Here is a 23,313-nt window from a genome sequence, read left to right as displayed (position 1 = left end):
GAAAAGGAAAACTGAATAGAAAATCTACAGAAAGAAAAGGAGGTAAGAAATCATTTAACTGAAATGAATGGCAAAAAGCTTTTCATCTCTTGTTTGTGATTGATCTTTGATGTTGCTGCAGGCTCAGGAGAATTTGATGGATTTTCCCCAATGAAATCTGGCGTGACATTTGACCCCTGAGAGCATTTGCAACATGCAATTTATCAGGAATGCCTTCTACATTTCAAGACTGTGTCGTCGTGGCTCATTGGTGCTGATGAAGAGGAATCTGTCCAGCAGTCATGCACAGTGCGGAAACAATGTGTTTGAAGTCATCGTGGTTGGTGGCGGTCACGCAGGATGCGAGGCAGCAGCCGCCGCTGCAAGAATGGGGGCAAGGACTTTACTTCTCACACACAAACTGGAAACGATAGGTAAAAACTTTCTGCCCGTCGGCTACCAATCAAATGTGCCGTCAATCCACAGCTCAATCAACTCTGTAGATCACAGGTAGATTTCTCAGGCCAACATTGAAGCATTGACAGAAAGAGGTAGCTTCTGTTGATGTACGAATCTATGCATCTGCATTGATGACACATTTTTCCCCCTTCAAATGCTAGCTGATGATTTGACTGAAAGGTCAGTCTGTGTTTACTGTCAGGGATATGTTCCGTGGAGAATACATACGGCTTCATGAAATCCCCTCCAGAGGAGAACCGTAAAAATCAAACAATGTTATAATTTCATTTACATATAAAACTCCTCCGGACAGACAGATTTTTTTTTTTTTTCTGTCTAGCTAGCTGATTATACACAACAAAGTTTTGCCTGAATAGATATTTACAGTAAAACCCTATTTGCAGGATGAACATCACATTTTTCATGAAAATATTCTTTGCAGGGCTAGGTGTCTTACATTCCAGGTTAATGCAAATCCACTTGCCCCCTTGCCTGGTGCATCTAAAACTCCCCATTGGGCAAGTGAAATGTGTGCACTCTATACCTGTGAGCTGTCCAAAGTACGGGGCCTGTACTTAGGTGCCTGTTCATGCAGGCAGGAGGCATAATATCTTTTGTAATGTCCAGCAAATTTTGATTCTGTGTTTTTTAAAGCATTCAACTGCATATCAATGACTAGATGAAGAATGCTTCAAAGGTTCATGATTCCAGATGAATCTTTATACCAAAATAATGTCTAGTCATCTTTTACAGAATATCTGTAGGCCTAATGTTTGCCATATCAAGGCTAAAAATCATAAAAAGATTATCTCTTCTCTTTTTTTTAAACTGCCACTGTCCACAATGTAGAAAAATTGGGAAAATAATGTAATTTGAAAATTTAGGTAAGGATGATGTGCTTCATTGTGTAAGTTACATATATTTACGTAAATGAATTGTCATTTTACCTTTAAAAGAGTACTGGTGTATTTTCTACACTTGCCATGGTAAATATCAAGCCAATTTTGACAAGGTTTTATCAATGCTGTTAATGTGTTTTGTGTTTGTCAAAAGAAATAAGCGGCCAACAGCTACATTCTAATATCTGTCCTTTTTGCATCAGGTGTGATGTCCTGCAACCCTTCATTTGGTGGAATAGGCAAAGGTCATCTGATGAGAGAGATCGACGCACTGGATGGACTCTGTGGAAGACTGTGTGGTAAGCTCACACAAAACACGGACAATTTTTGGCTTACTCCATTGACTGGTGTTGTGGTAATGAATATGTCCAGCTCTGGGTATAATGTGAAATTGATGAGTGTATGACCATGTCAAATACACTGAAATGTATTTGATATAGTAGTTGCTAATCCCAGTACCAAGGTATTTAGCTTATCAAACACAGGTGCAGGATTGTAATCTTTGTAGATCATAGTACATACATGAAAAAGTTAGATGTGAAAATCTGAAAAGATATAAGTTGCCTTCAGGTAAACTGTCGACCTTTAGCTTTTTCCCGATCGAAGGATAAAGCATTAACTTGTGTGAGAATTTAAGTATGAATGAGAACAAAAGAACTTGACAGGAGCAATGCAGAATTACATGGCAGTGTGCTGTCAGTGTGTGATATATTATTTACATGAAGTCAATATTAATGGTCATCATTCTGAATGTTGCCCTCAGATTTGGTGCTTTGTAATCAAGTTCACCTTTCCCCTCTCTGTCCTTCTACAGATAAGGCTGGCATTCAGTACAAAATCCTGAACAGGAGAAAAGGCCCAGCAGTGTGGGTAAGCAGAGAGTTACAGTAAATCTTGGTTGTAGTTGTGCTCTTCTATATCTGTCTAAATGAATGAAATGTAAAGTACTGTAAAAGTTGGAAATTTTCACTCCTTTCGTGCAACCAGAAACTAGTGTGAAAATAAAAGCATGCAATTTTTTTTGCTTGTCATATGTTCCAGTAGTTGATGTCTTGATTCCACGAAATTAAAAACATGCGATACTCTTCTTACCCGGCCAAACACGAAAAATTAGACTCACAAAAATGTCCACTTTTGCAGCATGCTGTAACAGGGGTCAAGAACCTTTGTATACAAGGAGACATATTTGGGAATTTGAAGTTGAAGTGCACCTTGATGTCTTTAAATAAAATATTTAGTTTTTCTGAAAAATTATTGTAGAGTGGCTGTTGATAGTGGTAGAGATGGGTATTTAATAAAAAAGAAAGGAAAAGATGTTCCAGGAGTTATACTACTAGCTGCCACTCTCAAACATGACCCAAATTAAAGTCAGTTTTTGGCTCTGCATTACATTTCACTGCTTGTCGTCGTCCACCTTTTATACTCCTATTTGTTCAGATGGCCTTTGCTTCTATTACACGCACTTGAGTCATGTTGTAATTTTAACACCTCCAGGGGCTCAGAGCACAGATTGATAGGGACCTCTACCTGCGCTTCATGCAAGAAGAGATTTTCAAGACGCCCAATCTCACAGTCCTTGCAGCCCCCGTGGAGGACCTAGTCATTGGAGAGGAGGGACTGGAGGACACAGAGGAGCAGCATGGTGGCAAGCCTTCATGTTCTGGAGTGGTCCTTGGTGGGTGCCCCAGTGAGAATGATCGCAAATACTGTATAAGCTGTTATTTTCGCAAATGAGCAGGTCGCGGACAGTTTCGTGAGATGTTGTGTTCAAGAATTGACACTGAGGCTATTGTAAGTGCACTATTAGCCCAGCGCATGGCAACATTTTTGGGTGTTGTTAAATTCGCGGTCCAACAGTAAGTCGCGAAATTTGCAAAACTACAGCCTATACAGTACAGGGAAATCCCTGTACAATGAATTTTCTTACGACAAGGTACAGCTTAAAATCAACAAGGTGAATTTGGTGGTCTAGATTTTCTATTACCGGTACTGTATATAGCTGGTGTGTCTCGTAGTACATTTACAATGAGGTACTACAGTGTAGTTGTAACAAGGTAAAATTGATGATCGAGTTGATGATCCCAGCAACCTTGTTGTAGCAGGATTTTCCTGTTATGTAGTTAACACTTGGAAGAGGTTCATCCATTGTTGATATACATGGGTGATGTTTATGGATTATGGCATTTCATTGTCAAAACACTATTTCTTTCCAAGTTTTGTTCTCAATGTCTTGAATCATCAATTTTGATTTTCTCTGTATACATTATATTCTCATATCTGATTTTCTTGTGATCTGTGCTTTGACTACTTGTGCTTTGTGTTTTACAGGAGCTTTATCTCATGCATGCAGTATTTCTCTTTTTACTGATACCGAGACTTACAAGTAGATGTTAGCCACAACATGAACTCCATCCACACTGTTAGAATATTCTTTCATCAGTGATATGGACTAATGAAATGGGTTATGCCAAATAACAAAATGAAAATTTTCTTGAACATAAAATTTGTTATGTCACCTGGCAGTTGCTATTAAGTAGTCTGTACAGATTTTTGTCTGCATTCATGCATTGTTGTTGTACCCACATTGATTACATTTATTATGTGTGTTTTACATTTTGTTTGCAGAGAGCGGTGAGGTAATAAAGGGCCAGGCTGTCGTGATAACGACAGGAACGTTCCTGCGCGGAGAGATCCACCTTGGAGTTGAGAGACGACCAGCTGGAAGGCTAGGAGACCAACCCTCGGTCGGTTTGGCCAAGAGGATTGAGGAGGCGGGATTTTCTCTTGGACGTCTCAGGACAGGTGATTTCTGGGAGAAAGTCACGAAAACCAACTTGCATGGCAGTTTGGTTGTGTAGTTAAAAGGTGATAAGCACCATCTATTTATGCCTTATGTTACAATATTCCCCTGGCATTTGGCATGTGAGCAGCACACAAGATCGTGTGCCTAAAATACTGTAAAACCCGAAACATTTGTGAATTGGGGCCAATGGCCTTTTTTGTGGCATGAAACTTTTGCGAATTGCCTTTGGCATTCAATGCATTTTGTAAAGAAAAGCTTTTATTCTTGCAAATTTTGTCTTCTCCCAAAATTTGTGAAAGTTTCATGCACCTGAAAATTTCTGGTTTTACTGTACTACTCAGAGTCTATATCCTGCTGACTGTGATGATGATATTTCTTATGTGTTTTGAGAACCATGATGTAGGGAAAAGGTACGTAGTTAAGCTGGCTCTCTCTGTCACTGCAAAAATGATTTAACCATTTCTGCATGAAACAACTTAGCGTGTGATCGAGATTTATGTGATAGTCATTCATTTTCTTAGAAGCGCTTATGGAGGTGAAACAATTTGGTCAGATGTAATGAATTTTTGCTTTGTGATAAAACAAAGCATTTAATATTATTGCTGGATATATGTCGGCTGGGACGTTACTGGATAAACTGCTAGCATATCACAACTTTGCTTCTTAATCTTTACTGCAAACCAATAACTCTTTAGTGCTTCATTTCATTTGGAAATATATCAACATACCCTTATTCTATTTCTTGATGCCATTGGTTTAGGTACCCCGCCTCGTGTGGATGGCCGCACCATTGACTACAGCGGCCTGACTGCTAACCAGGGAGACAATCCTCCAACGCCTTTTTCATTCATGAGTGACAGAGTAGCAATCCACGTTAGTATTGCTGAGTAGTGCATGTTGCCTGTACTTTTTTAATCTGTTAAAATCTGTTTTAAGGAGGAATTATGCTGGAATTAGCTTCACTTCTCAACTGACCTATGATCAGGATATCTTGATGATAAACCAGAGGTGTCATACTGAAATTGGGTTATGTACATGTATGATCAAGTATCAAGATTTGGGTATTGAGGTCATCTCTCAAATGTCAACAGGGCTTAACACTTATTCATTGTATGAAACAATTATGTATGGAAAATTCATTGCAACGTTATTACAGTATTGATAAATATGCTTTTTATAAATGATTTTTGTTGCAGGAATCACAAGAGAAATTTAACCTACTTATGATGGTGCAAAATTATGAAGTTAAAATTCCAGCAGACGATATTAGTACAATGCATTACTTTACAAGTGATGAGGAGGCATAATGACTTGCTGTATACCTACATTTTGTTTTGATTCAAATATTTGGGATGCTGGTCTGCAAAGAATATGCTCTCTTATTTTTCTTCTCTATTTTTTAAAGTAGAGTTTGTAATTACATAATGTCACATGCAATATATATATAGAGAGAGAGAGAGGGAGAGAGAGTATGTGTGTAGGCCTACATGCATGTTAGTTTGTGCAAGTAAGTGCACATGGATATAAGCATGGCGTTGTTGTAGAGAGTGAGCTTGAATTTTTAGTTGTTGTGGTTGTGTGTTTTTTTAATTCTGTGCTTATATTGCTCGATTGCAGCCAGAAGATCAGGTGACCTGTCACCTGACACATTCTAATCCCAGAGTGCACCACATCATCGTGGACAACCAGCATCTCAATGTTCATATTCAGGAGGAGGTCAATGGTCCTAGGTGAGTATTCTTGTGTTATCATCCTTATATCTTTTATACCATATCTGTCGTGATAGTTGAGGGTTCTTCACAGTCAGGGGATCACTGAAGTAGCTTAAATCTATTTCCAAAATGATTGCTGTTCTTGTGGTCAAAGTTGCTGCTTTGTTTAGATTATTTTTTGTGTAATAAGAAGATTATGGCTGAGCAGTTATGACTGTAGATAAGATTGCTGGCTTCCATGCACGTATAATGAGTTTTGAGTCCCAGTCTGACAGCAGTGCCCTTTGGTAAGACACTTTCTCCTTGTTGCCAAGTCTTTTAGAGGAGGCTTAGAGCCATCTGTGTCTTGTGTAGGAGAGCTGTACCCTGTGCACATAAAGAATCTACTTTTACTGCTCATAGAGAGCAGGTTGGAATCATGCTAAAGTGGTCAAACACACTAAAAAGTGGCTGATATCTGCAGTAATCTTCTGTGTCAAAGGAGGCAGATTACCATAGAGAAGAAGAAAAAGGAAGAATGCTATACATTGAACAGCTTTCTTCAGCCATTCCATACTGAATTCTGAAATCCCCATGGACTTAACACAGGCTACCAGGTTCCCATATGGAGTGGGTTGATATCCACAGATATGTGAGATCACAACAAAGCACAAGTATTTTACTGACAGGTAATACTGGAACATCAACGGATTTGTATCCAAGCTTAAGAAACAAATCAAGGATAATATGGTAAATGATCTGAAAATTACAATCTGTGAAGGAACAAGTGTAAATATATTAAGTAGCATTTCTGTCAGAGTTTCAGGGAAATGAATTGATACTACAAATTGTATTGATTAGTGTCATAATAGCATGGTAAATGATATAGTAGAATAGTATGAAAAGTTTGCTTCCAGTGAGATAATTCTGTGGTGATTACGTGTGTGTATTTTTTGCCTTGGTGTTGACAATTCGTAATATATTTTGTTTTAACTTTCTATCAATATTAGTATTTTCTTGATACACAAATGTTACTATGATTGTGAAAATCCTTTGTTCCCTTTCATTTTTGATCAGATACTGTCCATCTATCGAGTCTAAGAGCTTGAGATTTGGAAATAGACCTCATCAGATATGGCTGGAGCCAGAAGGTAAGGGGATGACCATATAGACTGTAACTCTGTGTTAGAGCAAGCACCAGTGCATTGCTCATGCAGTGTGTTATGTACTCTCCGCTGTTTGTGAATTTAATGGGTTTACACAAAGCATTACAAGTTGTAAATTGAAGCTTTGGTTCATCTTCATTATTCAATTGAGGGGGCAAGGATTGAAAATTTAGAATGTTGCAAGATGAATGGGGAAAGTTAAACTCACAAAAAAGTACAATTTTGTTCTCAGACAAGCTTCACTCTTTGATAGAACATGCATACCATGTACAATAGTACATTTCAAAGTGTCATATACTGTAAGTCATAAACAGGTATTTGATGATGATACGTTGGCCAAACTTAAGACAAAAGTAGAGTCAAACTACTTTCTAGTGATTTGATAATGCTATTTGGTAAAGGACATACTCCAAATGTATTTCACCCGTCTGTTTTGCAGAATGATTGATGTATTATGCATGTCAAAATTTTGAAGGCAGTATCTCTGAAATCTCACACACATTGAGCATTTGATTTGGGATTTTGTAGCCTGTGTAGTAGAGACCTATAAACATAGTAACATGTTTGTTTTGCCAGGCCTGAATACAGACACAGTGTACATGCAGGGCTTCTCAGTGACGTTACCAGCAGACCTCCAAGAGAAATGTGTGCACTCCATTGTTGGCCTCGAGAGGGCGGTAATGACCAAGCCAGGTACTTATCACCGTGAACTTGAATTATCAGTCTATTTTAATGTATTGCAGCGTATTTGTCCAGTAATCAAACCCTTGACTCACTTTGTGGTTGTAAATTGTTTGGTGTCATTGTTGGTGTTAAAAGTGACAATTCTTTAATGATATTCATAAATTGGCTATTACCTTTTGACGCGCATTATTAAGCCTGAAACAAAACAAAACACAAGAGCAGCCTGTGTACTTCATACTCTTACATGCGCTATGAGTTTTTCAGTTTGTGCCATGAGGTTTATAGCTTTGTGTGTATTACTGTGTGTCTATGTGTGTCTGCCAATGATTTCGTTTATGCAAATATGGTAGTGATTAGTGTGATACCTATTCTTTAGGATGGCATGTAAGCATTTCACAGCATTGACACAGACCTGAGGAATAATACAGTGAGTGTGCTTGCCACATGGACTCTTCTCATACATGAAAACCCTATTACAACATGCTCATCAGAAATGAAGTACATGTACAGCTTTTAACAAGGTGGATTCAGTGGTCCCACTTTTCCACTACTATTATAGCTGATCGCTTTTTTTTGTAATACCGGTAATAATAATACCAATATTTATATAGTGCCTTTTCTATACAGACTCAAAGCACTTTAACAACTTCAACAAAATACAAGAAGTAAATATTTACCAAACAAAAAAAAAACACACAAAAAAGAGAGAGAGAGCAAAGAAAAACAAATAAACAATGACTTTAAACTTGACAGACATTAGCAGTGGAATTAAGTAAGAGCTGTAAAAAGGTCTTACTTTTGGAACAAATAGGTTTTCAAGAGTTTACATTGACATTTACGTTAATATGTTTAGTTGCCCGTTATAGGGAGGTAAAATCAACTGTCTTGGTGACCTCATTGTAATGGGGTTTCCCTATTTTTGCACATTGGACATCATGTGTGCTAGAAATGAAGTGGGTCAATTTCACCTTGTACCCTTATGCAGGTTATGGTGTGGCATATGACTATGTAGATCCAAGAGAAGTCAAGCCTTCACTGGAGACCAAAAGGATTCCTCATCTGTTCTTTGCAGGTCAAATAAATGGGACAACAGGGTACGAAGAAGCTGCAGCACAGGTTAGAGTTAACCCAAAGCAAATGATCACTGAACAAATCACTGAAGAATTTATCATGTGAAATACTTCCTGATTCAGTTATTGTATCTTTTTATCACTTCTGAGAAATACACAAACATGTTTTTGTTTCATTTAAGACCTCGTAGAGCAGGGAATCTGATATATTTAGGGATCCCCATAAATTGTATACAGCTTTATCACTTATCTCTGTGTAAGTACACACACAGCCACACAATCTTGGCTGGAGTCAACTGTTACCAAAGAGCGTGCACTTCGATGCACATATTTGCTGATATGTGGCTGACGGGCGCTATTCATGGATTCAAATGTATCCAGGTGGGGCGGTGAATGAAGATCGAATCAATCGGACCACCCTTGTTTCCCCACGCTACCAGCTCTTTGAGATTTTCGTAACCTGTTCAGGACGGGCTGATTTTGCTACAACACGCATTTTCCATAGACACTTGCCCGAGTATAATCGGGACTTGTCCTCAATGGGTTAAAGATGCGAGTAATGTAGCTCAAAATTAATGACAAACCACGAGACAGCATCCTGCAACTAAGTTTACTGTTTCTAGTAAGCATGACTTCATCAAAGGTGTCTAAAGGCAAAGGCTCATAATCATTTGTATTGCTAAGTAGATTTACTCTGCCAGAGGCTTTTGTATTCAGTTGTCGCCATGTATGTGATTGATCTTGAATGAGGGAAGTTTGTTGAAGATAATCTCAAAATGATACCAAACTCAAAATGTTGTCATCCTTGTGAGAACATACTATCTGGTTCTCCTTCCAGTGCCATCACATTTCCCCTTCTTGTCTTTACAACTCTCCAGGGTATAATTGCAGGGGTAAATGCCGTTTTAACTTCCAGAAAACTCCCTCCCTTCACGGTCAGCAGGACAGAGGGTTACATTGGAGTGCTCATCGACGATCTTACCACACGGGGTACTTCAGAGCCTTACAGGATGTTCACCAGCCGTACTGAATTTCGAATGACTCTCAGACCAGACAATGCAGACTTGAGACTTACTCAAAAAGGTAGTGCCTCTGGGGTTTTTTTTTCCTCTTTTTCCTGAAGTGCCGATTTGTTCATTTCTGAATTTGACTTCCAGATTCCTATGTGTCACTGTAACTTAGATTTCTTGTCTTCATCATAAACCTTTATCCTGGTTTGACTACCGGGACCCACTATATCAAAAGTCTAACCAAATAGGAGTAGGTCAAACTCCAGTGTAGCCTCAAAGTTGAAAACCTGAAAAGCTTGCAGCTTTCAACACCAGTGCGGTAAAGCCTCACAGTAGGCCTCTGACATTTAACTGTTTACCATCTAAACCTAACTTATAGTGGTTTTTACCATGTTAACTGGTTGTGATGACTTGCCTTTGAAACCACGTTATCCCTACTGGGGTGCTACAGTCAAGTAAGAAACCATATTGCTCAGAGGCCAGTATCCCAGTCAAGTGAATTGCTTTCAATAACAGTCTTCTGCACCTGTATACCGTATGCAAATTATGTATATACAGATATTATGCATGTGATTATATCTATTTCTTTTGAGTACTCTTGTTTATATTTTGATTTAAAAATATTTGATTTTGTCATAATGATCTCATTTGTACAAGTGGAGAAATAAAACAAACAAACTAAAAAGTCTATATTGACGTTGCAGTATATCAATGGTGTAGACCAGCATCATGCCATATTCCCAATACCTGGATAGAAAATTATCTGCTAGCTCTAATTTACAGCAGTGAAAGTCTTCTCGTATGTTAGTCACTGTATGCTACCTGTCCCAACTATTTTGTATAGGGTTTGCTGCTGGCTGTGTGTCACCGGCCAGACTGGAGAGGGCTAGGAAGGTAAAGGGTGACCTGGACAAAGGCATGGACCTCCTGAAATCTGTCAAACTACACAGGAGCAGGTGGAAAAGCCTTATGGAGAGACACGGGCAGGTCTCCGCCTTTGGCGACAATCATTCGAAAGAAAAAGTGAGGTGAGAATCACCAATAGTAAACAGTCCAAAGGATATCTTCCAATTGCCAAGCCTTTTTGTATGTGTGTGTTTCTTCCCCTGCAGCTGTCAATTACAACACCTGAAATTAGCATTTTATTCTTTTGTTGTCAATGTTTGATGTCAATGAAGTTGCATGACACATTGTGTAGATGGAAACTTCCCTACACTAGGGTGACAAAAATCATTCAACAAATGGAGATTTGAATTGCAATCCAGATAAACCTCATCACAGGCTACATTCTGTGGCCAGGTTATCAACCATTAAATCTACCTGTATCTTTGGGGGGGAGTAGATTGCAGTAACACAATTTTAGCTCTGATCGATGACTTGAAGTGTGGATTAAGAATGATGTAAGATTTTATAAAATGACATTCCATTGACCCTAATAAGTTTCTAATCGGTTTCTAATCAGTTCATTTTTGAAAATGCAACTACAACCTTAGTCACCATAAATGGGTGATATTTTTTTCCTGTCCTTGATTTACATTACCCCTGTATGTGATGTCAAAGTGTTGCTGAGCTGTTGGTTTGGTACTGATTATTTGATTGTTTCTGTTCTTGTACAGTGCTATGGAGATGCTCCAGTTCCCAGGCCTTACCCTGACCAGTCTTGCCGAGATTATGCCGGAAGAATTCTCCGACCTGGCTGAAAACACATACATAGCAGAGAGACTGAAAATAGAGGGTAAATCCACAATCTAAAAACTTCATTGTCATCTAGTCTGACTGAGTGTGGAGTTCTCCACACTAGTCGCCATTGATGTCCTGACATTTAGATTTAATTATGTCCTCGTCCGTATCAAATTGACATGTCCTGCATGATGCAATCAACATTCTTGTTTCTGTCTTGTGAACCTTTTACATGGTAACCCCCCCCCCCCTTTTTTTTTGGGGGGGGGGAGAGATATCTGATGTTTTTGTTTGGACCATATTTTATAATTCTTTGACTCCAGTAACATGATCCTAGTGAGAGCAATGTACTTTTATTCACCTTACCTACCTAAATGAAGGACAGCCACGTACCATTATCATTCTCATGGAGCAAATTTGACAGTCATAGAAAGTAAACCGCAGTGTCCGTAGACGGAGAAGGAAGGGCTTCTGAACCCTCTGCCAATTGTGCATTATTTTACTGTTTTCCGCCTACGGATATTACTGCTTCACCAAACTGTGATTTTTATTGGATTTTAACGTTTGCACATGTACAGTTTTTAACGTGTTCTCCTCGTTTCTGTTGCGGTACTCAGTTGTAATGAGTGTAACACTTTCTCTCATCGAGGCCATTTTCTTGTCGGCAATTTGCATATTTGGCACCATGGCTCAGCAGCAGACACCGGCCTTTCGGAAATACACCTGCCCGCAACTCTCGCCTGAAGAGTGGAATCACATTGACGATGACATAAAAGCCGCTACACGTATAATACATCATGAATTGGCCAGTGATTCAATACCCGCCTCACTAGCAGGGGACCGTTTTACCGAGATTTTACAGGAGTATTTTGACACGTCGCCACACTTCTCAGGTATGAACGAAACAAGCAAGTGCAAACCATTTATCAGGAGACAATCTAAGACGCTGTTGGAAATGAAAAAAATGAAAAATTCTCTACGCAAAACGGCCTTTTCTCCAAACGCAAATTCTGATGATCGTGCTAAATTCTATGAGGCATTGCATTCGTATAACTTTTTGCGGAAGGAACAAAGAGCCCATGAAAAGCAACGATCAGCAAAATATGAAGAAAGTAAATTTAGGAAAAATTTTTGGTCTTTCAGTAAAAATGTCGTCAATGATACCTTGTACTCTTCGGCATCCGATCCCACCTTTTCGCGACAAACAGCTGATGACTACTTTTCAGCGAAGTACGCAGCCGAACCCACGCCGATCGACCCGGACAAGCTCGACTGGTGGACGGGCCCGGAGGCTGATGAGATTCACCATCAATTCAACATGGGACCAATCAGACCGAAAGATATCAAGCAAGTTCTAGGTCACAAAAGTTCAAACTCTGCACCAGGGCCAGATGGGATTCCCTATGGGATACTAAAGAAACTGCCCAGTATTCATCATTTCTTGGCAACTCTCTATAGCAAGCTATTATTGAGCCCTAACCCCACCCCACCGCAATCTTGGACTCAAGCAAAAGTTATCCTTCTGCATAAAAAGGACTCTTTGGACAATCCTGAGAACTTCAGAATGATAGCACTCTCCAGCGTGTTTGGTAAGATTTTTCACCAAATAATTGTAAATCGCCTTGAGAGCTATCTAACTCAGAATGATCTGATTGACACTACAACTCAGAAAGGTTTCATGAAAGGTGTTTCAGGGTGTGTTGACCATAACATGATTGTTCACGAGGTAATCAAACATGCTAAAATCAACAAGAGAACCGTCCACTTCACATGGTTTGACCTACAAGATGCATTTGGGTCAGTGCCTCATACACTGATCGAGTATATACTCAGCAGTTATTTTCTTCCATCAGAATTGAGAGCCTACATTAGTAATTTGTACTCTGTTATCTCTGGTACAGTAGTAACAAAACATTGGAACACTGAGCCATTTCAGTTTCGGAAAGGGATCTTTCAGGGGGATCCATTATCGCCCCTTATTTTCACAATGTGTATCAACCCCCTACTTGAGTATTTGAAAACAAATGATAAATTTGGTTATATGTTGAATGAGAGTAAATATGTGACTACATTTTTCGCTGATGATTTCTGTCTGATCACCTCCAACAGTAGATCCCACCAGCGAATTATGAATACGCTGTCTTCTCATGTCACTAGTCTCGGGCTCAGACTTAAACCGCAGAAGTGTAGGTCATTGTCAATATCTAGTGGAACTATTAAAAAAACTACCGCATTTCACATTGAGGGCCAGAATGTTCTGTCGCTGAGTGACACTGATAATCGTTTCAAGTTTCTTGGGTCATTGGTCACTGATAAAGATAATTCTAAGTCAGTGTATGATTACCTGAGCGAACTTATATTGTCAGGTTTACGTAACATTGATGCTTCTCAAGTACGCCCTATGTACAAATTGGAAATGTATTCTCGTTATTTTCTACCATCAATCAGATTCCATGTCACGGTCAATGACCTTTGTTAAACGCATCTCAAGCAGCTCGATGCTCTCACGAATAGATATGCAAAAAAGTGGTCGGGCCTCGCCCATCCAGCCACCATGGCAATGCTTCACATGCCTGAGGGACTTGACATTCCTTCCATTTCTAATTTGTACATTGAATGCCATACTTTTGCACATGTCCAAATTCGGGAAAAGAGTGACTCTAAAGTCAATGAATGTTTGAATTCAAAAGTTCAAAGGGAGAAGAAGTGGACAAGAAAAATATCTGCCACTGTCCAATGCGAAAGAGATTGGAACGACATTCACATGCAAAATCTATCGGCCCCGCAACAAAAACGAGCGGCGAAGAATTTGTGTAAACAACGAGTGTCAGAATACTGGCGCAATCATGTAAAAAATCTGGCTGTACAAGGAAAAACTCTTGAATTAATTAGCTTAGAAACCGGTAACGCCCAGTGGAAAAGTGTGGCATACAATTTACCTGAAAGAGTTGCAAAGTTCATGCTTAATGCTCTAACAGACTCGCTGAATACGCGGGCAAATCTGCTTACATGGGGTAAGAGGTCGAGTGATAGGTGCACAAAATGTGGTAATCGTGAAACACTTCATCACGTGCTCAATCATTGTTCGGTCGCTTTGGAGCAAGGCCGCTTCACATGGCGCCACAACAACATTTTACATCACATTGTTGAGGTCGCCCGGTTAGGTATCCATGGGAACGGTGAAGCTTCACCGGATCCCATCATACAAAGTGATCTTGCAGGTGAAATAAGGCCCAATCGGTCCACTGTTCCTCTGGAATGCACGCAAACTGACCTAATCCCGGACCTATGCATCCTTTGGAAAAGCGATAAGAAACTCGCAATTATTGAGCTCACAGTCCCTTTTGAAACAAATTTGCTCAAGGCAAATGAACGGAAGTCAAACAAATATGCATCTTTGGTATCTGACATCGAAGCAAATGGTTACACTGCTGTCTTTCTACCTATTGAAATAGGTTCCCGGGGCTTTGTTAGTAATGACAATGTGCAAAGGCTGAAGAAATTTCTCGCGTTATGCGGAAAACCAGTGTCTTTCAAGACGTTTCGGGACAGATTGTCGTCACTCGCCATCACTTCTTCATTTGTAATTTATTCGGCTAAGGAAGAACCAAAGTGGGAATGTCAAAATACATTGTTTTGACATAATTCAATTCTAATCCTTGGCCCAATGTTTAGGTTGAGGCCACTGGATTAATTGTGTATCGGATTGATATTCGGGAGGGCTTCATGTCGGGCATGAGTTTTTTTTTTTCCGAGATGGGCTATCATTATAACATATAATTATGAAGTAGTTGAGATGTGTGTAGGGTTTGCACATAGTCGAGTTTATTGCTTTATGTGATGGGAGTGTTCTGCCGTCGGATGGGCTCTGGTTTGAGGTTTGGAAAGGGTTTTTTTTTTCTTTTCTTTTGTCCGTTTAGTCTGAATAAACTTTGTTGTTTTGAGTTATGTGAGGGAAACCAGTGTCTTTTAAGATTTTTCGGGACAGATTGTCGTCACTTGCAATCATTTTTTTTTCATTTGTAATTTATTCGGCTAAGGAAGAACCAAAGTGGGGATGTCAAAATCCATTGTTTTGACATAATTCAATTTTAATTTTTGACCCAATGTTTATAATAGGTTGAGGCCACTGGATTAATTGTGTATTGGATTGATATTCGGGAGGACTTGATGTCGGGCATGAGTTTTTCTGAGACGGGCTATCATTATAACATATAATTATGAAGTATAGTTGAGATGTGTGTAGGGTTTGCATTTAGTCGAGTTCATTGCTCTATGTGATGGGTGTGTTATGCCGTCGGGTGGGCTCTGGCTTGAGGTTTGGAAAGGGCTTTTTTTTTGTCCATTTAGTCTGAATACATTTTGTTATCTTGAGTTATGTGAGGGAAACCAGTGTCTTTTAAGACTTATCGGGACAGATTGCCGTCACTTGCAATCATTTCTTTATTTGTAATTTATTCGGCTAAGGAAGAATTAAAATGGCAATGTCAAAATTCATTGTTTTGACATAATTCTATATTAATCCGTGGCCCTTTGTTTAGGTTGAGGCCACTGGATTAATTGTGTATGGGATTGATATTCGGGAGGGTTTGTTGTCGGGCATGAGTTTTTGTGAGACGGGTTATCATTATAACATATATATATATATATATATATATATATATATATATATTTTAATGTATATGAATATAAATTAAAGGTTTATGATAATGGTGCGTCCCCATCCGGGTCTGGGCTTTTCCAGGGTTTTTCCGGTTCCCCGGGGCTGAGTTGTCTCATGTGATATTAATAATTTATGTAATTTATTGTTATTGTTATGTTAATGTGCGCGGAATGAATGACCGTGTCTCATTGTGAATAATTTATGTATGCGGAATCGCCCCACTTTATTATATAGGACTCACTGGAATACAAAATAATGCAAATGTTTGTTAAAATTCAATAGGTATGTTAAATGCCGTCAAGAGAAAAGTGTATCATGTATGTACTACACTTGGACGAGTTTTCTTCTTCTTCTTCTTCGTCTGCTTCTTCATGCTATTTTACTTTTCTCCTTTTTTCTTTCTATGTCTCCATTTTCTCTACTCCTAATCTTTCTGGTCTCATTTCTTATCCTTTTGCCTGCTTATACAATATTTTTCACACTTTGAATATGTGTAGGATTCTGTCAAAGTTATGTGTATTTATGTTCGTAAATCTTCTGTAACATTGTGTGATATTTATGTATATGCCCTGCTTATTCTGTTCATCCAGTTATGTCCTGGGCTTTTATGTTTTGTATTTATGTATTCCTTTGTTCGATTTGTATATCAATAAAGTGATGAAATATATGTGGGCTCTGTGTGTTTTAATTGTTCGTGCTCAAAGAAAAAGATGAGAATTTTCCTTATTGTAAACCTTGTAATTCTTTTACCACTGAAATTAATGTATACCTTACTGGAAATAGGATTGGATTTCATCATCTAAGGATACAAAGGTCTCACCGATTAAAAATATCTTTTCCTTGTACATCATCTTGGGAATTGCACACACCCCTATGACATCTTAAACCCCCTCAATGCACACATTAAGTGGTATTCCATCCAACAGTCAACTTTATTATGATATTTGTCCCAATGTCATGGATGCTCTCCAATGTTGCACTCCCTGGGTAACACCATTATCCTTGTTTTCCCCACTAGGGATCTATGCACCTCTGATCCCCCAGCAGGAGGCTGCTATCGCTGAGACCCAGACCGATGAAGAACTCTTGTTACCTGAGGATTTAGACTTCAACAGGTCTGCATTCTTGTAGTGCTTGGTGTACGTGCTGTAACTTTAAAAGATTGTGGAACAATTTCCATCATCACCACAAAATGTCATCATCCTGCTTGATGATGATGATGATGATGAAACAACATTTACATAGCGCCATTTATCTGTAGAAACATTCAAAGATGCTTGGCAATTTCCAATAAGTTGAACATCAACATTGCGTTTTAGGTGTAGGAATCATAACAACAATCATCTGAAATGTGTCTTCTAGCAAAATGACAGTAGGTGATGGCAGCATGGACAAAATCTTATGGCAAAGATTTAGAGAATGCAATACCCTGTTAAAAATGGATATATCGATTGTAGGAGCTTCAAATTTAATCAGATGGTGAAGATGGATAAATGTGTAAACACTGTGGGAAGTTTCCTGTTTTAGACTTGATTGTTTTCCCGGTGATCCATGCAGAGTTTATGGTGATATTTAGATATTGGTCAAATATTTTAACAGAACTTTGTGTTTCAGCCATGATTTATAATCCTGATTTAAAGGGAAACACAAATTGCAATTAACTGGCCATGATTTGATAAGTCCATGATCAGATGTATTTGTAAATAAATGCGTATTTACAAGATTTCCTTTCTTTCCTGTGTTCCTCACAGCTTGAATCTGTCCACTGAGGCAATGCTGAAGCTGGCTGAGGCAAGACCCACAACGGTGAGACATCTGCATGGCATCATTTGTTTACATTATAACTTTAGCAACACAAGCTCTCCAGTACATGAGTGACCCTGTATTTCGTGGAAGATTTATTCATTTATTCTTACCATTAAGAATAGATGAATAAATCTTCAGTGTCAATGTAATGATGGTCAATTAAGGGAGAGTCTATATTTGCAGTTTCTCAAAATCCATGCATAGCAACCTACAGGATTTGTGTTGGTCCCATAGAGATGCCAATAAGATGTATAATTTGTCCAATAGAAGCATCTGTAGGATTTCTATTAGTAACAAACAAGCACTTATAGGATTTCTATTTGTCCTATAGAAACACTGAGGTGGATGTGATTTCCATAGAAACCCCAATATATGATATCTATATATCCCACAGAAACAGACTGGATTTGAATTGGTTGCATAGAAAGATCTATACAACCTCTATTGATCTATGCAACCTCTATTGGTCCACCTATTGGAAATGCATTATTCCCACAGAAACATCTATGGGAGTTCTGCAGTTTGTCCCATAGAAACACCACTAGGATTTCTAATGGCCCCATAGAAATGCCAGTAATAGGATTCAGTTGGTTCCATAGAAACATGAGTAGGATTTATATCAGGGGCGTCACCAGCTTTTTTTCAAGGGGGGTGCGTTTTGACACTAAATGTTTACGAGATTTTTTGGACAGACATTTGGAATATAGGAAGCTCTCAATCCCTAGACTTTTACTGTTTTTTGAGGGAAACCAAGCGGGGAAAGGGCACCGGCGTAGCTAGGATTTCATCTTGGGGGTGGGTGGGGGTGGGGTGGGGTTAGTATGCGAGGGAGCGAGCAAGGGTGCGGAAGTGCCGGAGGGGGTTGTACCCCCTATAAATGGATTATGGAATGACGGTGTGAAACGACAAATTACTGGCAGCGATATCAGGAGAATGGCATAACGACTACATGCGAGCGAGCGGAGCGAGCGAGCTTGAAAATGTTGACATTTTGCAGTCCGAAAACTGCCGTTTGTAGCCATATTTTTTTGCTTTGTAAATTAAAGGGAGGGGGGCGCACCGGGCGCAACTGCTGGCAATTACTGGCAGCAACATCAGGTGAATGGCATAATAATTAAATGCGAGCGAGCGAAGAGAGCGAGCTTGGAAATTTTGACATTTTACAGTCCAAAAACTGCCATTTGGAGCCATATTTTTTCGCTTTGGAAATAAAGGAGGGGTGGGGGTGCAACGGGCGCAACTGCCGGTAATTACTGGCAGCAACATCAGGAGAATTGCATAACAATTAAATGCGAGCGAGCGAGCGAGCTTGAAAATTTTGACATTTTACAGTCCAAAAACTGCCGTTTGTAGCCATATTTTTTTTGCTTTGGAAATTAAGGGGGGCGCACTGAGCGCAACTGCTGGCAATTACTGGCAGCAACATCAGGTGAATGGCATAACAATTAAACGCGAGCGAGCGAAGAGAGCGAGCTTGAAAATTTTGACATTTTACAGTCCAAAAACTGCCATTTGGAGCCATATTTTTTCGCTTTGGAAATAAAGGAGGGGTGGGGGTGCAACGGGCGCAACTGCCGGTAATTACTGGCAGCAACATCAGGAGAATTGCACAACAATTAAATGCGAGCGAGCGAGCAAGCGAGCTTGAAAATTTTGACATTTTACAGTCCAAAAACTGCCGTTTGTAGCCATATTTTTTTTGTTTGGAAATTAAGGGGGGTGCACCGGGCGCAACTGCTGGCAATTACTAGCAGCAACATCAGGTGAATGGCATAACAATTAAATGCGAGTGAGCGAAGAGAGCGAGCTTGAAAATTTTGACATTTCACAGTCCAAAAACTGCCATTTGGAGCCATATTTTTTCGCTTTGGAAATAAAGGAGGGGGGGGGGCTCACTGGGCGCAACTGCCAGCAATTACTGGCAGCAACATCAGGAGAATTGCGTAACAATTAAATGCGAGCGAGCGAGTGAGCGAGCTTGAAAATATTGACATTTTACAGTAAAAAAACAAACTGCCGTTTGTAGCTATGTTTCTTCGCTTTAGAATTTAAGATGGCGCATCGGGCGCAACTGCGGGCAAATACTGGCAGGCAATATCAGGAGAGCATAATGATTACATTCGAGCGAGCGGAACGAGCGAGCTTGAAAATTTTACATTTTACAGTCCAAAAACTGCCGTTCTTAGCCATATTTTTTCGCTTTGGAAATTAAGGGGGGAGGGGCACCGGGCGCAACTGCTGGCAATTACTGGCAGCAACATCAGGTGAATTGCATAACGATTAAATGCGAGCGAGCGAAGAGAGCGAGCTTGAAAATTTTACATTTTACAGTCCAAAAACTGCCGTTCTCAGCCATATTTTTTCGCTTTGGAAATTAAGGGGGGAGGGGCACCGGGCGCAACTGCTGGCAATTACTGGCAGCAACATCAGGTGAATTGCATAACGATTAAATGCGAGCGAGCGAAGAGAGCGAGCTTGAAAATTTTACATTTTACACTCCCAAAACTGCCGTTCTTAGCCATATTTTTTCGCTTTGGAAATTAAGGGGGGGGGGGCGCACCGGGCGCAACTGCAGGCAATTACTGGCAGCAACATCAGAAGAATGGCATAAAGATTAAATGCAAGGGAACGGAGCGGGCGAGCTTGAAAATTTTGACAATTTACAGTCCCCTAACTGCCGTTTGTAGCTATATTTTTTCGCTTTGGAAATTAAGGGGGGCGCACCAGGCGCAACTGCCGGCAATTACTGGCAGCAACTTCAGGATAATGGCATTACGACTAAATGCGAGCGAGAGGAGCAAGCGAGCTTGAAAATTTTGACATTTTACTGTCCAAAAACTGCCGTTTGAAGCTATATTTTTTTTTTCGCTTTGGAAATTAAGGAAGGGGGGGCGCCCGGTGCGCCCCTCCCCCTGGATCCGCCACTGGTAGTCAAGAGTGTGGGTTTATGTTCATGACTGGGGGAGGTATGACCAGCGAGGTGGCGTCGAAGTGACCAAGCGGGGAAAGGATGTTCAAAATCTGCACTTTAGAGCATCCCCTAAACTAATTGTGCGTGTTTGTTTATGTGTGTGTATTATGTACTTGGAAAAGTTAGGAATTAGCCCAGGTCAAGTCTTTTTATTGGCAATGCAAGACATTTTTATATAGACTAGTATGTAAAGCAACACTGCAAAATCAATGATCTAGCTTTGATATAACGAAGCGTAAGGTACAAAGGTGTACATTCTACATCACATTGCGCAACATTGTAGCGACTCTTCGTTCGGATTTACTGAGTACACTGCGCACATTTTGCTTATATGCAGAATGCCAACCAGGAATCACGCTGAATCTTAATCTTTTGTCGGTTCCGGGCTTTTTGAACAATGTTTCACACTATATACCTATTTAATTATGGTTAAAAGAAATCATACAAAAATATCTTATTTCTTGATCACTCTTTCATTCAAAAGCAGTTTACTAACACTTGAACTACTATTTCGGTAAGTCTTTTTTTTACCAGCGGATTGGGAGGGGGGCGCACCCCCCCCCCCCCAGTGATTGGACAGATTTCTTGAATTCTACCAAAAAAGCAAGAAAATCTTTTCATCGCGGGAATTATGATTATGTGGGGTGGGGTAAATGGTGCGCTTGCCTTCCAATATTTTAATGGGGGCAACATTTTTGTTTTCTTTCAAAACCAAGAAAATCTTCTCATTTCGGGAATTATTAGTTATGGGGGGGGGGGGCAAAATTGAAATATGCTTGCCCCTCCAATATTTTTATGGGGGTAACTTTTTGTTTTTCTGTCAAAAAAAGATGAGAAAATCTTCTCGTCTCTGGAATTATGGAGGAGGGGGGGCAAAATGATATGCTTGCCCCTCCATTTCTTTTTTTCATTTCTTTTTTTAATGAGGCTAAGGCTCGCTCTTGGGCTGGCAATATGGATTGGTCAGAAGTAACGTAAATAGTCTCTACATAAATTTATTTGTAAGTAGCACACGTACATGCAAACGTGTATAAGTGCTCCGTATCGTACGGATGTACAGTACGGTCGATGAATAGTAAACACTGTAGGATACTAATAGATATGTATAAAATCAGTGCTGCCAGAACCAGGGGTGCGAATTGTTTTTGCCGACGATTTGTGTGTGTGTGTGTGTGTGTGTGTGTGTGTGTGTGTGTCCCTGGTGCAAAATGTAAAAAAAGAAATAGAAAAGAATAGTTATTTAGCGTCCGGCGTTGAGGTCGCTCGCAGACTGATTTTTTTTTTTTTTTTTTTTTTTTTTTAAGGATCTGAAGGGGGGTGCGTTCGCACCCAACGCACCCCCCCTGGTGACGCCCATGTATATTGTTCCCATAGAATAAAAACACCTATGTTAGTTCTGTCATTCCCATAGAAATATCACCAGGATTTCTACTGGTCCCATAAAAACACCAATAGGATATATTTTGGCCACATCAATTATCAATGTAGGATTATATTGGTCCCACAGAATCCCTGAGGATTTTTATAAGTCCCAAGGAAGCACATGTAGTTTCTATTGGTCCCCCAGAAACATCTAAAGGTTTCTGTTTATACCAATAGGATTTCAGTTGATCCCATAGAAACATCTATAGTATTTCTATTGACCTCATAGGAATAGTCCAAAGATTTCTTTTGGTCCCCTCGAAACCTACAGGATTTCTGTAGGTCCCTGATGCTTCCCAGACCCACTAACTCCTATAGAAATCCCATGCATCTCCCATACACTTGTTTTTCACAGCATACTGGTATACAAACTAATAGGCCTAGTGGCTTCTATATTATCAACAGCCTAATGGATCTATGGGCTTTTTGACCTGCAAAACTTCAATATCTTACCTTTGAGCATGCAGGCATGAAGACCACTTCATCTGTTCAAAAAAAAAAAGAACAACAACAATAATAACAACAAACAGCAAACACAATAGACTGTTCTATATTGCAACAGATTGACAAATTGCCCTTCAACAACATAGATTATAACTAATTATTCAGTGTTTTAGTAGTAGCCCTGATAAAAATCATGGGCATACATACTCCGATTTGACTTGAACCAACCATCTCCAGAATACGTTAATTTGAACAGTAAACTGTCCATCAACATCTCCGTTAAAATTCTCAAGAAGTGTATTCTTCCATTATATTTTGGCAGATGTCCCAAATGTAGGTCCAGGGGATGTATGACAGCCATTATATTGGAATGACAAGTTATTATGTGTTGTAGTACCATAGCACAGCATTCTAATAGTCTTCATGTCTTTGTGTGTGTGTCCCAGATTGGTGCTGCCAGCAGACTCCAGGGCGTGACCCCAGCAGCCATCCTCCAGCTCCTACGCCACGTCAGGAAACAGGAGAGGAGAGCAAGAACCGCATCCCAAGGCGTGGCACAAAGATGA

General features: G+C 39.7%; 1 protein-coding gene across 1 annotated transcript; it reads left to right on the top strand.

Moving 5' to 3' along the window:
- The first annotated feature begins 212 nt into the window (after positions 1–212).
- Positions 213–23,313, top strand: LOC139707942 (protein MTO1 homolog, mitochondrial-like). The gene is made up of 16 exons (XM_071619938.1): positions 213–413; positions 1,541–1,636; positions 2,152–2,207; positions 2,832–3,012; positions 3,963–4,139; positions 4,901–5,013; positions 5,758–5,870; positions 6,909–6,982; positions 7,574–7,690; positions 8,667–8,797; positions 9,630–9,834; positions 10,606–10,789; positions 11,378–11,496; positions 17,123–17,219; positions 17,856–17,910; positions 23,194–23,313. Exons 1-16 carry the CDS (start codon positions 257–259, stop codon positions 23,311–23,313), a joined length of 1,995 nt encoding a protein of 664 aa, XP_071476039.1. The 5' UTR covers positions 213–256.

This window comes from Diadema antillarum, unplaced genomic scaffold (assembly GCF_040938485.1).
Source record: "Diadema antillarum isolate AM-2024a unplaced genomic scaffold, OU_Dant_1.0 seq00001286_RagTag, whole genome shotgun sequence".
Lineage (NCBI taxonomy): Eukaryota > Metazoa > Echinodermata > Echinoidea > Diadematoida > Diadematidae > Diadema > Diadema antillarum.
This window is presented reverse-complemented; position numbering and strand designations above follow the sequence as displayed.